The 16,728-nt window shown below is 37.8% G+C and overlaps 1 protein-coding gene across 3 annotated transcripts in view; it reads right to left on the reverse strand.

Moving 5' to 3' along the window:
* The window catches only part of LOC128999823 (heterogeneous nuclear ribonucleoprotein U-like protein 1), a 33,693-nt gene extending 19,626 nt beyond the window's left edge, over nucleotides 1–14,067 (reverse strand). For all 3 annotated transcript variants that reach the window (XM_054426518.1, XM_054426517.1, XM_054426519.1), the window contains exons 1-5: nucleotides 13,782–14,067; nucleotides 5,588–5,819; nucleotides 2,464–2,731; nucleotides 1,409–1,533; nucleotides 441–544 (exon numbers count right to left, since the gene is read on the reverse strand). In XM_054426518.1, the coding sequence (XP_054282493.1) occupies nucleotides 441–544; nucleotides 1,409–1,533; nucleotides 2,464–2,731; nucleotides 5,588–5,819; nucleotides 13,782–13,911 (859 nt within the window). In that variant the 5' untranslated portion in view covers nucleotides 13,912–14,067. The remainder of the gene's footprint in view (nucleotides 1–440; nucleotides 545–1,408; nucleotides 1,534–2,463; nucleotides 2,732–5,587; nucleotides 5,820–13,781) is intronic.
* Between the last annotated feature and the right edge of the window lie 2,661 nt (nucleotides 14,068–16,728).

The following is a 16,728-nucleotide window of genomic DNA, read 5'->3' on the forward strand; positions in this document are numbered from 1 at the left end:
ATCCTTTTCCAGATTAAGTCAAAAGTCAAGATACACAATGAATAAGTTGTTTAAATGAACTAGGTGGGAAGGTTTAGTAAATTATTAACAAAATTGTTTTAAAAAAGTTAAATGTTTGTTTTACTCATGAAAAATAATTATCTAGCCATTAGTCTATAGATCATTGTTATATCTAAGTTCCCAAAAATCAGGATATTGTTTACAAATTTCTTGTGTTATTTCAATAGTTTTGGTGTTCAAAATCTTGGAATATTCTAGCGATCACGGAACTTATCTGTTAAGTAAAATTTAAAAATTCTAGACAAGTTATCAATCCAGAATTTTGTTACGGTCGACAAAATTTACAGCTCGCCAGTGGCTACAAGGTTTCTACGGTTGTTTATCTTTCCACAACTGTACTGTCTTAATTGAAATTATAAAGATACCAAATTTTTACTTACACCAGCCAAGAACCATTGCATCATTATCCAAATCAGGTTCATCATCCTTACGACTCCAATCTTGTTTTTGGCCCCATCCTTGCTTTTGCTGAGGTTGGGGGCTCCTGAAATCAAACAAAAAACACTTTGTCTCAAAAACTGAAAAAATGGCCAACAAATGAGCATTTTTATCATCTGAATATCATCCAACTTCAAAAAGGAACAGAGAATTGGATTGATTGATTTCTTTTAAAAAGTTATCAATAACACTCACTGATGAGTCGCAAACATCCGCAATTACTCAATAATAAAATTGATCGTCTAACTTGTAATCAAATTCCTAATCCAAAACATCACTTCGATTGTCATTTCCAAAAGACTCAGATAATTCATCATCTCTGAGAGAAGGAACCAGCACGATTTGATATTGTTTGCAAATAAAAACAACACAACTTAGAATGACAAAAGAACACAACAGGCTAGCAAGCGAGACATGTATGAGCAAAATCAAAAACTTCCTCCAGCTGACTTATATTGATTGTTGCACAGATATTGTTGAGAATTTTGCGGGGGAAAACTAAATATAACATGAACATGTGAATTGAATGAGCATACTTTCTTGAACACTCCGATACCAAATAAGACACGCTTTTATTCTTCTATAATCGATATGATTAACAAATTCATACAACACTCAGGCACAGCCTAGAAGGAATTACAACGGCTAGCTCTCGGATGTGTAGTTTATAATTTTTTTTATTATTGTACTGCAGTTAAGAAAATTATTGGTTCTTTACAATATAATGTATAAGTGCAAATAATGAATAAAGTATATTTTGATTGGATGTTATTTAATAAACGAGCATGTGAGATAGAGGGAGGTTAATAACAAATTCAATGCTTGGATCAAACAAACTCCAAAGCTTCAACATAAAAGCTTTTCAACCAAATTACAGATTGTGTCATGCAATAGTCGGCCTATTTCTTACCATCTGGAGCGTTTTCTCTTCCTATCCTCCTGTCGGTCATCTTGTTCTTCCTTCACCTCTACACCAGGCTCCATCTTGACTTCTGCTTCGTAATCTTCCTTTTTGTCATCACCGTTGTCATATCCCTGCAAATTAATTGATGTTTTTATCAATACTGCTTTGTTTAAAAATAGTTTTTAGTCCAGGCAAACTATTTGTGGTTTATGAACTTTTGTAACCTATGTATTGGTAATTATTGTGTTAAACACATTTATTCTTGATTGATTGATTAACACCAATATAATCAACACCTGAGCCATGTGTGTGTATAGCATAATAGGAGACTCGCTCACAAGAACTAAAAGCTGTGAAAACTCAGCTGTTTAAAATTGAAAACTGGAAAAAATGTTCGAGGGCCGATTTACGTTTTATATGGGCCTTGATAAAAAACATATTGTACATTAATACACTCTCACACCGGGTTGTGAAAGGTGCTGTAGACAAGGTATCAAAAATTAGTTGTATATAAATAAATACAGTAGACCCCTCTTATCCGGACTCCATGGAACCGAGGCCAGTCCGGATAACGGGTTTTACAGTTAAACCGACGTCCCCAAAAACTCATTAAAACTGACTGTTAACTGTGATATTCGACTTAAATTTTGGAGAGCATTGTATTTAGACACGTGATCACTGGTCTTAAGTCTTTCCCATGAGAACAGTCGTTTCAGTACTGCCCACTTCCTGCCGATCTAGTCCAGTTAAACCAGTGTGCTGATAAAAATTGTCAGGTTAAAGTCAAATCAAATCATCAAATCATAAAAAATGTAAAGAGTCTTACATTTCCGCCGAGTGTAGTCCGGTTAAATCGATGTCCGGTTAAAAGGTGTCCGAATAAGAGGAAGTCTACTGTAGCTAGTTTATAGCTTCTAAATAACTCATATGAATATAATTTTATTTATTTATTTATTTTTTTTTTTATCAGTCTACTTTGAAACATGTCTTTACTCCTTACGACCCAGAAACAAACCTTAACCTAATTTGAAAAAGAAGACAAACCACTGAATGAACCCTACCTGATACGGTAATGAGCTGACGTCAGGTTTTTCCTCATAGTTTTGTTGTTTGTACTCGTCTACAGTGGATTCTTCCTCTTGTTTAACAATGACATTTTCCATGTCAATCTCTTGTGGCTGGTCTGATTCTTCAATCTTCTGGTTGTCTACAGACTCTGATTGTTCTTGTTCTACGGGCTCTGATTGATAAGCCTCTGATCCATAGTTCTCTGATTCATAAGTGTTCTCCGGGTCTCCGTATTCCTGAGATTCGTCAGGCGGTGACTCTCTGAAAACATACAAGAAACAGTCAATTACAACCTATAATATAAAATTAAAATTATTGATTGTAGAGTTCAAAAAGAGTAAAAGTGTAGATTTTATGATAAACTTTGTACTTTTAATATGGTAATTTTACCACATCCATATCAGTTTTCAAATACTTCGGTTTTAATATATTGTGAATAAGGATGGTATTCCAGTGAACATTTATATTACAGGGTGTCTAGTTTATTTCCATTATAAAATTCAAGACTAATTCCAGACTTTTCAAGACTAATTCCAGATTTTTCAAGACTAGTTTTTTCAACAATTAGTGCGTGATGATACCAAAATGTATCGATTCTCGATTCTTGATACCGATACCAATTTTTATAGCTTAACCAAATTTTCTGAATAATACTACACCAACCCCTGTCTTTGTCATAAATTAGTATTATGATAATGTGGTGTTTTCAAGTAAAGAAATAATGCAGCAATAAAAAATTCTAACTAGCAAATTTGTTTTTTAATCATGAAATCTTCGACGTACCGTACGTTTAGACATCATCATTGACTGCAGCGGTTACAGAAACGTAATCGTCGTCGTCCGCGAACACGGCAAAATCATGAACATTTCCCGCGGCCGAGCAGATATCATCGTCGTCTCCCGCTGTCACGGAATCGTCATCGTCATCTCCCGCGGTCACGGAAACGTCATCGTTATCTCCCGCGGTATCGGAAACGTCATCGTCGTCGTCCGCGATCGCGGCAAAATCATGAACATTTCCCGCCGCTGTTTAGACATCACCGTTATCTCCCGCGGTCACGGAAATGTTATCGTCATCGTCCGCGATCACGGCAAAATCATGAACATTGCCCGCGGCCGTGTAGACATCATCGTCGTCTCCCGCGGTCACGGAAACGTAATCGTCGTCGTCCGCGATCGCGGCAAAATCATGAACATTTCCCGCGGCTGTTTAGACATCACCGTCATCTCCCACGGTCACGGAAATGTTATCGTCATTGTCCGCGATCACGGCAAAATAATGAACATTGCCCGCGGCCGTGTAGACATCATCGTAGTCTCCCACGGTCACGGAAACGTCATCGTCGTCGTCCGCGATCGCGGCAAAATCATTAACATTTCCAGCGGCTGTTTAGACATCACCGTCATCTCCCGCGGTTACGGAAATGTTATCGTCATCGTCCGCGATCACGGCAAAATCATAAACATTTCCCGCAGCCGTGTAGACGTCATCGTCGTCTCCCGCGGTCACGGAAACGTAATCGTCGTCGTCCGCGAACGCGGCAAAATCATTAACATTTCCAGCGGCTGTTTAGACATCACCGTCATCTCCCGCGGTTACGGAAATGTTATCGTCATCGTCCGCGATCACGGCAAAATCATAAACATTTCCCGCAGCCGTGTAGACGTCATCGTCGTCTCCCGCGGTCACGGAAACGTCATCGTCGTCGTCCGCGATCGTGACAAAATCATGAACATTTCCCGCGGCCGAGTAGATATCATCGTCGTCTCCCGCGGTCACGGAAACGTCATCGTCGTCTCCTGCGCTCACGGAAACGTCATCGTCGTCGTCCGCGGTTGTGACAAAATCATGAACATTTCCCGCGGCCGAGCAGATATCATCGTCGTCTCCCGCGGTCACGGGAACGTCATCGTAGTCTCCCGCTGTCACGGAAACGTCATCGTCGTCTCCCGCGGTCACGGAAACGTCATCCTAGTCTCCCGCTGTCACAGAAACGTCATCGTCGTCTTTCGTGGTTTCGGAAACGTCATCGTCGTCGTCCACTATCGCGGCAAAATCGTGAACATTTCCCGGGGCCGTGTAGACATCATCATTGGCTTTTGCGGTTACGTAAACGCAAGACGACGATCGCGGCAAAATCATGAAAATTCCCGACTTTTAAATCAAATTTAAGACTAAATCCCGACTTTCAAGACCATTTTGAAATTCAATACTAATTCCCGACTTTCCCGATTTTCCCGACTACTAGACACCCTGATATTAGGTTAGACCTTGTTAGAAAAAAGTATAGGACGTGGAAATACAGTAGGAGGGTGGGCTATATACTTTAATCTCTATATTTATAAAAGAGGAGTATGTTTGAACGTTATGATCTCGGACGCCGTTGGACTGATTGCCACGAAACTTGGTACATACGTGTAGAATTTCATGGAATAGGTTTATACATCATCAATTTCGTGATCCGTCCAATCGGCTCCGCCCCAGTGGCTTTGGAGTTTCCTCATGTTAACCTTATGAGTACTTATATTTAAATAGAATTAAAGAATATTAAAAGCTGTTTCAACTAAACAATTTCATTCTGTGATGTTCAATAGCATTAAAAAGTTAGGTTTACCAACAGGGTGCAGCACTTTTATATTTTTTAATGTATGACAACAGCTAATTTGAATCAAGCAGAGGCAAAAAGCTGTGCTACATGCAATGATGGATTTTTTACAGTTATGTTTATGTAGACAGTTAATAGTAATAGTAAATTAATAAAAGTCTATCTACATAAAGAAGATCTAGGGAACGAAAGAACTGTTCTATTTAGCGTTCTCAAGCTGCATGCCATTATTTTCAAGGAACCAAAAATTGTCTCTTCCGCATCTTGACCCCATTGCAAGGAACGGGTATAGCGGCTAGTATACTTATATACTTTATACTTTTTAATGAATTGTGCCTCCTTCAATGAAAGCTACATTCAAATGACAAAAGTTCAAATAGAGGTATTGTTTCAAATCTAATTCTTGTCCGACTGTAACTTAAGTTTACAGAGAAAGTTAAGTTAGGACCCCCAACCCAAAAAAATTAGGCCCAAACATTAAATTCAGCCAAAAAGAGGCTTATTACCTAACCTTTCAAGTTCAGTATTATTCTCTTCTTCTTTCTGAGGATCGTCTTGCTCAAATTCTTGATAGCCTTCTTCCAGCTTTGAGTTCTCTTCTTCAGACTGTTGATCTTGGTTTTCCTCAGACTCCGGCGTATTTTCTTGTTCCGGCTCGGAACTGTCTTTATCCGCCTCAGAGTAGTCGACTTTATCTTCTATTTCTTCAGTTGACGTTTCAGCGATTGAAGTATCTGGTACTTCTGAAACAAAAAGTGACTATTGACAAATTTTGCTACCTACTCCAGTTAAGTAGGCACTGTATGTATGTTGGCAACCAGTACAAAGTTAGGCTACTAAGTGACTTAGTACATACATACATACCAACGCAGTTGTTGTTTGCTTGCAATATTGAATATTGAGCTGAGCAATCATATTAATACAATTACTATTTTGAGAAATGTAACCACAAAATTATCATACCGTGGTGTCTACCAGATTTCTCAAATGAAATTCCCGACTTTTCATTTACCAATTTTTTTTCAACCCAACCAGAAACTCGGTTTATTCTCCATGTTACTAGACCTTTTACCGTCCCACGGTCACGGCACAATTGTCAACATATCCCTTCGTCAAGGCACCGTCGTCAAAATGTCCCACGGGCATTACACCATCGACAACATGTCCCGCCGTCACAAAATTGTCGTCAACATGCCCCGCGGTCACGATAGGGCCTATTGTCGTCAACATGTAACGTGGTCATGGCACCGGCTTTAACATGTCCCGTGGTCATGGCACCGGCTTTAACATGTCCCGTGGTCATGGCACCGGCTTTAACATGTCCCGTGGTCATGGCACCGGCTTTAACATGTCCCGTGGTCACGGCGCGATCTTCGACTTGTCTTGCGGTCTTGTGTTATCGTGGAGATATCATCATCGTCTCCTGGGTACGCGGTATCATCATGAACATCCCTCTCAATCGTGGAGACATCATCATCGTCAACCGTAACACCGGCGATATTTTTTTGAAAGCGCGGAAACGTTATCGTCACTTGCAGCGAAATCACCAATGATCAGAACAAATCATGTGCCGAGAAAAAATTGACAATCAAAAAAAAAAATTGACAATTGAATTGACAATTGCCAAAAACAGCTAGCTGCATTTGTAGTCAGGTGACCAACACTTTCCACTGCCAAAATCTATTTTGAACTCTGGCTCTAGTTTTTCAAACTATGTCTTTCGCTAGGCCTACTTAGGCAACTCACTCAATACCGTTTTATGCATGAAAATGAATCCTCAGAATCTCGTCTTTCTAATGGTAGGCCTACCTATAAGATTTATTGGGTTTTAAAACAGTTTTGAAATATTTTAGTATTAGAAAAAACCCAACCCATGTCGTCTTGGTCGATAATCGACCAGTGCCACTGAGAACTCGCGTTATAGTAGAGGGTTAAATTATATAAAATAGAAAATTAGGCCTACCGTTGGGTAAAAAAGTCCAGACACATTTTTAGTAAAAAATTGTGTATGGATTTTTTTTGGCCAAACATAACCTACATAACCTTTTTTTGGCTATAACCTGCAACAAACAAGGGTTAGTTTAAGATAGACCTGGCCTAGTTCCCACAGAATCTTGAGTTTAAAGTAAGTTGCCTTAATTTGCCTGTGAGAAACGAAACAAGAAAAACGGAAACAAAAATAAAACCGCTTCTTAAACTTAAAAAAACAAAACTAAAAATTGCACGTGAAAAAGGTTAAAACTTAAAAGAAAAGCCCCAATACGAATTAATGAAACGTTAATTTAAAACGGGAGTCACCAACTTTAATTTCCCCACTAGGCCTAAATTGGTTAGTTGAAGGACATTGGACTAAGTCTGAAAGTCAGGCCTAGCCCTCAAGTTTTGGAAAAATTTTGCCAACTAAAACTGGCAGAGAAATATTCAAAAACCTAAATTATTACACAACTTACCAAACGACGAAATTAATAAGCCAACCCAACACTGTGAAGGTACGCTTCAAATTTAACTTGAAGAGCTTTCAACGTGAATTTAACAAGACGAGGTAAGTTAACTTAGTACGACAAACTTTAAACAAGTCACTTCAAATTCGAAACGAGAAGCCCGGGTCAAGAATGACAGACTCTTCAGTCTTCTCCAACTTCACAATTCGGGAAGAAGACCAAGTCACCTGCTGATTGGTCAGCGAGATGTACGAAAAAACAAAAAAATGCCGAGATTCGTGACATCGAAGGCCGGCACGAGACGCTGATCCAAGCGGCAAAATCACTCAAAAAGCAAACCTCCCGGAGGCACGATTTGTACTTCAGGATTAATTTTGCCAACTGTGTCATTTGGAGGCTTCTGATTGACTATATAATGAAAGTTTACTAATTGAAAAATTAGTTCTGTTCATTAAATAAAATTATAAATAGGCCTACCTCTAATTCAATAAAACTGACAATATTAGTCCTGAAATAAAAATTCAGCCTCCCGGAGCCTGTTCCCAAAGAAGTCGAACAATCAAAGTGTTTTCTTTCTGCACTGACGTCGTCTATTGTACTTAAGAGAGCCAACGTCTAGCTGTTTAACTTTCGTGGTAGTGGATCAACTGGTTGTATTTACAAATAAGTTAAAGTTATTTCTTCCCTCTACCAACACCGGTAAACTCAGGTCTTCTTTTTTAGTGGTTTCACCTAGTTACAATACCTACCTTCTTATTTTACCACCCTAACCATTAGGCCCTTTACACTTTCTTAATAGGTACCTACTGTAGTACCACTTTGTATGTTTGGAGACGAATGTTTTTTATTATTTAGGTAGCAGTGAATATGCAATGTATTCACCTGTTAGACCGGCAATGTAGGTTAGTGAGTTTAGTTAAATGTGTTGTTGCCTGTGATCAACGTAAGGTTTTTGTACATAGTGTTACAAATACATTTAGGGTTAAGTTAGACCATAAACATTGTCGGTAAATCTATCGATCACAGACGTGTCGCTAAAATTTTTGTTCACTATTTTTATGCTAAATTACGTCCTGAATTCAAAAATGATTGTCATTTTCCCGGAAAAGCGGGAAAACAGAAAAAAATATTTTTTTGCGGAAATGGGTCATGTATACTCAAATTAACCGGTAAAGCGAGCTGAACAAGAATATGCAAATAATATCAAGATCCGATTAATATTAACGGAGATACGGCCGAAAAAGCTCGGTTTCCCCGGAAAAACGAAGAAACCAATTTTTGCGGAAATGAGTCATGTGTATACTCAAATTAACCGGTAGAGTGAACTGAACAAGAATATGCAAGATTTTTCCAGATCCGATTACTATTAACGGAGATACTTCCTTGAAAATACAAATCCTGATAGGTATTGCATTTACAGAAAAGGTAGTTTTACACCTACTAAATAAATGCTACTTACTCAATAAAGGATATCATCTGTACACAGATAATTACTACACTAAATTACCTCTTGCCAAAAAGTTACTTCAACATGAAACTTACATTACCGGTACCGTCAACAAGCGGTCAAAAGAACTCTCCAAAAGTGTTTTAGATGCTAAATTACAACCTGAGACATCAATCTATTTTAGAAAGCAAGGAGTTCTGCTTGTTGGCTACAAACAAAAGAAAAAACGCAAGCCTGTTTACATTATAACAACTGGATACCCCGCAGATGACCGTGTAGTAAAACGTAAAAAAAGTGGAATAGAGGCTATAAAACCATCCCTAATAAATGAGTACAACCTTCATATGGGTGGTGTGGACAGCAAAGATAAGTCTATATAGGCTATCACAGCACCTGCACAAGAGCTACAAAAAAATATTGGAAGAAGATCTTTGAAAATTTTTTGGACATGGCTCTCCTAAACAGTTATATTTTGTACCTGAAAAATACTGACCAGCCTATGACACGATACAACTATATGGTTAGCATCGTTGAAAGTTTATCAAGTGATGTTGCAGTGCCTAACCCAAGAGCTCAGATACCAGACGTTGGTCCTGGAGGAGATGCAGGACCCTCTGCGTCCCATGTATTGACAAGATTGCCTGGAGTACAACTCAGGATGTGTGTTGTGTGTTCCACTCCCACAAAAAAAGTCCAGGAGTCATTTTTGGTGCCCTGCATGTAACTCAGGAGTGCACCCAGGCTGTTTTCACAAGTTGGAGCACTTTTGGAGAGCACCCAAGAGGGGTAAGAGAGCAAGGGAAAATAAATTTTTCTTGTAAACGGTTAGCTCCTTTGTCCAAAGTTGATTCTAAGACTTGTATTTTTTATTTTGTAAATTATTTCAATTCACATATAGGCCTAAAACACAATATTTTTATGGTGAAATGAAGTGAGAAGCCTGGGGCAGTGGTTTCCAGCACAGGTCCAGCAGGTCTTGTGTTTGTGCGGAAAAAGTGCTTTGTGTTTTTGTCACATATTTGCTTTATAGACTTTTTTTGTTATATAAACTAGCAAGAAGTGTTATACATAGTTGGAAAGACAATGAAACTGTGAACATTTTGGCTATCTTATTTTTTGATATAGGCTAAGACATATTTTACCAGAGATAATATACTAAAAGAAGAAGAAACATTTTTTTTCAATATTGCTGTAGGCCTACCCACATAGGAGGAATACCTGTTAACATACTTGTAAGTACACCATTAAAACTATTATTTTTGGGTAAATATGAACTTTCTGGACTTTTCTTTATAACGTTTTTAAATTATTCCTACGATCTTAATAAACAAGAAAATACCTTTGAAAAATGTTTCAAAGGTATTTTCTTGTTTTGTTTTGTTTGTTTTGTTAGTGGTTTCCGCGCCTTAAAACAATGGTTTTAAGGCGCGGAAACCACTACAAATTACGAAAATATACGGAACTATATTTTCAAGTGGCGGAGCAGCACATCGCTAGCCGAGGATTGAGGAACGAGGAGCGGAGTGATACTACTGACTGGGTACTACTTTCTCTTGGGCTCCTAGAATGGTTTGGTTACCAGCTGACCATTGATTCTGTCATAATTTAAATAGGGTTAGGTTTGTAATAAAATGAAACTAATCTAAACTAACCTAACCTAACCAAACGTGCTGTATGGTTACATAAATTGGTTTTACAGCAGAAAAGGCGTGTGGGGAAGGCAGGTCGTGGTTTATGAGAATTCGTGACTCCATTAAGTCCTTTGAAGTAAGGTTAGATTAGGTAAGTTAAAGTGTAGGTTATAGGTAATCGGGCCGTTTATTTGTGTTGCACCATATTGTTTTTTATCTTTTGGAATAGTTAGTTAAACGGGGAAACGATTTCTAAATGCATCGTTTCCCCGTTTAACCAACTATTCTAAAAGGTAAAAAACAATATGGTGCAACACAAATAAACGACCCGATTACCTATAACCTACACTTTACCTTCCTAATCTAACCTTTACTTCAAAAAACTTAATGAAGCCACAAATTCTCATAACCACGACCTGCCTTCCCCACACGCCTAAATTAGATCAGTGTTCAATCTGAGTTTATTAATAAGTGTAATAACTTACTGTACTGTCGGTGTAATTCAACATAAAATAACCTGTGAGCTATCGGATTAAATATCGATTTCGATGCGGTTCAATATATCGCTTATTAAACCCTCTTTTCTAATAAGCTGGCAACACAAATAGGTAGGTGCCCAAGAGCAAGAGCGATATGCTGCGCATTGAGAAAGTAGTTCCGTATATTTTCGCAATTTGCAGTGGTTTCCGCGCCTTAAAATACCTAATGTTTTAAAGGTATTTTCTTGTTTATTAAGATCGTAGAAATGGTTTAAAAACGTTACCAAGTCCAGAAAGTTCAGAAATAGGCCTACTTATTTTTGAATAGGTTACTTATTCCTTTCTGAAAAAATCTATATAGGCCTAGCCTATATAATATGTATGTTTTTTGTACCATTTTATATGTTTTATGTGGTATTTACGAAATGCTTTATGTGGTCGGCTGCTCTTTACTTGTTGTCCTACACTCATTCGAATGAAAATATCGATCGATATTTCGATCAATCGATTGCTTCATTCGATATATCGTTTGGTTAGTTAGGTAAGGTTAACCCTCCCAGTGTTACTTGACGAAAATTCGACAAGCAGCACACTTTGTGTAGTGTTACTTGTAGATTTTTCGACACGCAGACATCGTTTACGGCGAAGGCTCTATGACTGACTGAATCGGATTGAACTGGATCGAGTTAGTTATCGTTCTTTCCGTAATATTCTAAGCTTTCTCCAGAGGTCTGTCTCTAAGCGCTATTCATTTTAGTTCCGAAAATATTGTAGCAGACAGCTGACGTGCGTGTATTTGTAAACAGCTAGGTTCCCCCGGACCGATGACTGATGTGTTTTATTACGTTTATCATTGTTTTAGTGTTAAAAATCAAAAGTAGTGATATACGTGGTGCATTATAAGAAGATTTAAGTGGTTTTGAAGTGCTGGTTGATGATCCTGAAGAAGTAGGTAGTGATATTGATGTAAATTATCAGCCAGATTCCTAGCTATGGTTAGGCTATGCATTCTTAGCTAAACGCTATGTACTGAAATCAGTTTTTTGCCCATAACTTATTTATTTGCAAATATACTTCCTTATATTATTATATATTTGTAATCCTCATAAAATTTAGAACAAAGTGGCTATTTTCAAATATTTATAGGCCTATAATTTATACAATTTCATTGAGCGCGAACTTTTTTTTTTTTTTTAATTTTTGAAATTATATTTGTTTACCTAAAAAATTTTTTTTTGAAAAAATGTTCCTTATGTTTTATATATAATATTGAAGCCCGTGATTTTCCAAACAAAATGGTATACAGAACATTAGAATTAACATTGTTTTAACCCTCCGAGTGTCCATAGTTTAGGCCTTAATGTCCACCTATTTTTGGGGCATTTGCAAGGTTTTATTAAAACGGATCTGAGAAGCTTAAAAAAATGTTAATTCTAATGTTCTATATACCATTTTGTTTGGAAAATCATGGGCTTCAATATTATATATAAAACATAAGGAACATTTAAAAAAAAAAAAAAATTTAGGTAAAAAAAAAAAAAAAAATTCGAAAATTTTCAAAAAAAATAAGTTCGCGCTCAATGAAATTGTTTAAATTATAGGCCTACAAATATTTGAAAATAGCCACTTTGTTCTAAATTTTATGAGGATTACAATTATATAATAATATAAGGAAGTAGATTTGCAAATAAATAAGTTATGGGCAAAAAACAGATTTCAGTACATACCGTTTAGCTAAGAATGCATAGCCTAACCATAGCTAGGAATCTGGCTGATAATTTACATCAATGTCACTGCCTACTTCTTCGGGATCATCAACAAATCCTTCTACATCACTTATATCTTCACTTAGTGCATTACGAATATCACTACTGTCCATTTTTACCACTAAAAACGACGATAAACGTACTAAAACACACAAGGCACCGACGTAAAATAACCAAGATGGCTGAAACACGAACGTCAGCTGTCTGCATCAATTATGATCGGCTAGGAGAAAAATACAGCGCTGAGACAGACATCTGGAGACAGCTTAGAATGTAACGGAAAGAACGATACCTAACTCGATCCAGTTCAATCCGATTCAGTCAGTTATAGAGCCTTCGCCGTAAACGATGTCTGCTTGTCGAAAAATCGGCAAGTAACACTATACAAAGTGTGGTGCTTGCCGAATTTTCGTCAAGTAACACTGGGAGGGTTAAGCTTCTCAGATCCGTTTTAATAAAACCTTGCAAATGCGCCAAAAATAGGTGGACATTAAGGCCTAAACTATGGACACTTGGAGGGTTAACCTAACCTAACTAACCAAACGATATATCAAATGAAACAATCGAATGAAAATATCGAATCAAAAAACAATCGAATGAGTGTAGGACGTCAAGTAAAGTGCAGCCCGGTGGTCAAAAAAACCTTACCAGTACGGGAAATTTTAATGACCAGTTGGAGGGTTAAAATAGTGACAACATTACAATTAACCTAAAATTCAATAACAGGTAATGGAATTGAAAGGTAAACAAAAAAGTCTTAGGAAATACGAGTTATTGGCCTAGGCCTAGCACTGAAAGGGTTATGGACTATTTCAATGTTAGTTATGGGGTAAGTAGGCTAACTTATATGAGTAGCCTACGCCGAGTACGACGTCGACACCCACTGGCTTTTATATCCTAAGTAACTTAAGTTAATTCACGAATAAAACTAGAATTCATACCTTGTCCAGTCTCTTCCTCCAAAGCTTGTCTAAGTCTGTCTACTAGAACAGCCTTAACACCTTTATTATCAAGCCCTCTTGCCGATAATTCGGCGCGCAATTCTACAACTTTAAGTTTGGCAGGATCCATTGGAATGTATTTATAAATCACGACACCACAACTGAGCTACGTATAGTATTTATCATTTGCACTCTTTCCACTAGTTTATACCAATTGTCTCGATGTAAGTTAAATTCAAAATAATCACACAACGATGCGGCAAAACCTGGATATAACTCCACAAAATGGCCGACAGGCCGACTTGCAGAAATGGAATAAATTATAAACTCCCACAATGCAACCTCAACATTACGTGATTGGCTGTGGATATTGGATAGGCAGTGGCTATTCGCACGTCAGACGTGCGCCACTACCCCACACGTCTGCTCCAAATGACGTCACACTATGTTCCTAATCTAGTAACTGTTACAGCTGTTTTGGAACAGGCTGCACACAAAGATATCCTAGTATTAGGAATGGTAACGGTAGTGCCTCATTTTAGCCAAAATGGATGTAATCAACTTCGCAAAGAGAAAGGTAAACGAGTTCAACAGAGCCAAAGAGGTTATAAGCAATCAGAAAAACACATTAGAAGATTCAATATAAGAATCTTAAAAAACTTAAGCCTAGGCCTGATGTTAGCCTACTTGACCAATCACAGGCTGGGCCTATAAAAGGTAGTGCAATTTTGGTAGGCCTATGTTGGCCTAGATAGCCCAGAAGTAGGATAGTCATTAGGGGAGAGTGGGGCACATTTGAAACTTTTTTAACTTTAATTTTTATTAGGTGAATTTATGTGTTTTTAGTCGTAACATAATTTTTGCTTTAATTTAGTTATTTTTTAAACCCTCCAAGTTAACATGTTATTCTGCAATATCTGTTTTCACAAAGGTATGCAATTCCCCACTGTACCCCACTGGTGGGGTACTTTTGAATAAGAAGTGGGGTACAATTGAACGCACTAATTAAGTAAAATGCAAATTTTTATTTTACATAAATTGTTATGCATGTGAGTTGATAAAAACAGTTTTTATTTCTATTGGAACTAATTATTTAATGTCAATTCATAATATGTCAAATTATCATCTTTATGTGGTTTTTAAAACCTTTTCTGGCTCGATCGATTGTTCTTGAACGTTCAATCCATAACTGTATGTATTCGTCATTTTCCTTTCTTGAAATAAATTCATCTAACGCTTCAAAATCACAAAATGTCAAAGGGACCTCCATCTTGATCTTCAAATAAGTAGAAAGTAGTAAGTCATTCAAAATGAGTAACTGAACCTGAACGTTCCCTTTGCATTATGTTGTACGCAGAGGATACGCGTCCGGTAACCGGACGTGGATTAGGCGTCCGGCAGTTACTGTCATAACCTAACCTAACCAACCAAACTTGCTGATAATTAAAAAATCAAATGAAGGTTCAATTCTCTTTATAACATAAAATTTTAAATGCCAAAAATTCTAACAAAAGATGTACAGTTAAGAAGAAATTACATTCAAAGCAAAATCTTTGACAAAAAGTTAAAGAAACCGTTGGGTTTCGAACCAGGGACCTCTAGGATATCAGCCGAGCACTCTATCCACTACACCACGAACAACGCTGACCGTTCATCGTATCGTTGTGGTAATGGCGTTCCGGGACCCCACAACCCGGTGACGTGACTACCGGACGCCTAATCCACGTCTGGTTACCGGACGCGTATCCTCTGTGTATTTCGCAATACAACTGAATACTGGAGCTCGAACGGGAACGGACTGTGGAGCATTTTGACGTGCGAATAGTCACTCCGTATTGGGCAAAGCTCAGTGATGGATCTGTATGACAAAAAAAACGACGTGACTACCAAAGAGTATGTGACGCTTCAGAAACGGATGTGTTGTGTCATTGCATAGATTAAAATTTTACTTCCTTGCCGTATTCAATATCGATGGTTGGTTATAATGTACAGCGCACAGCACTTCCGTTCCTTTCCATTTTCCGTCATTCATGGTTATAAAAAAAATATATAGCTAAAAAAATATAGCTAGGTGTACCACCCAACACGAACACGGGTTAGCGAGTTTCAATTCCAGAGATAGCAAATCCCACCCATAGACTTGTTTGAGACACACGCTAAACTTAACAATCCTTAGCAGATTATAATCTCAACTATAAAACATTACTCTAAAATTAATCATTAATCATTAACCTATAATCTTAAATTATGTAACAAAACTTAAAGCATCAGAGTACTAATGTAAGGTAGAGGTTGAGGGCAAGATTTTACAAATCAAGTACGGTATCACATATCAGTCATCGTAAACAGAGAAATAATTCAATCCGAGTGCAAGGCAAAACATTGTTTTGAGTCCACAGGGCCGATTTACCGAATAGGCACGGTAGGCACGTGCCTAGGGCGCTAGGCAATTGGTTTTTTTGAGGGGCGCCAAAAATTGGAAAATAAAAAAATATTTTGTAATTGTATTTACATGCGATTGCGGTAAACCTCTGATAATCCCTCGTAGCCGTGTTGACATCATTATCGTCTCCCGTGGCCGTATAGATATCATTATCGTCTTCCGCGATCGCGGCAAATTCTAAACATTTCCCACGGTCGTGTAGACATAATTATTGTATTCCATGAACAGTCCAACCTTAATCATTTCTTAAATTGCGTACAAAATAATAGCCATACAAAGCTCATGAATTATCATAAAACCAGCATTACCGTCAGTCACGAGATACAAAGAACTACAGTTTAACCAGTGAGAGAAAACTTTACACCCAAGGTGAAGTCCCAAAGATGGGTTTAAAAGGTGATCTCTGGGTGTCAGGGGTACTTGACCTTTATGGGATTAACACGGCCGCAGTTAAAGGTGGCCGTGGCACAGCCAACTCCCCACCCTGTCATTGTAGTGTGTAGT

The sequence above is a fragment of the Macrosteles quadrilineatus genome, unplaced genomic scaffold (genome assembly GCF_028750875.1).
Source record: "Macrosteles quadrilineatus isolate MER2022 unplaced genomic scaffold, UCM_ALF_1.0 Scaffold_8__2_contigs__length_117827958, whole genome shotgun sequence".
Classification (NCBI taxonomy): Eukaryota; Metazoa; Arthropoda; class Insecta; order Hemiptera; family Cicadellidae; genus Macrosteles; species Macrosteles quadrilineatus.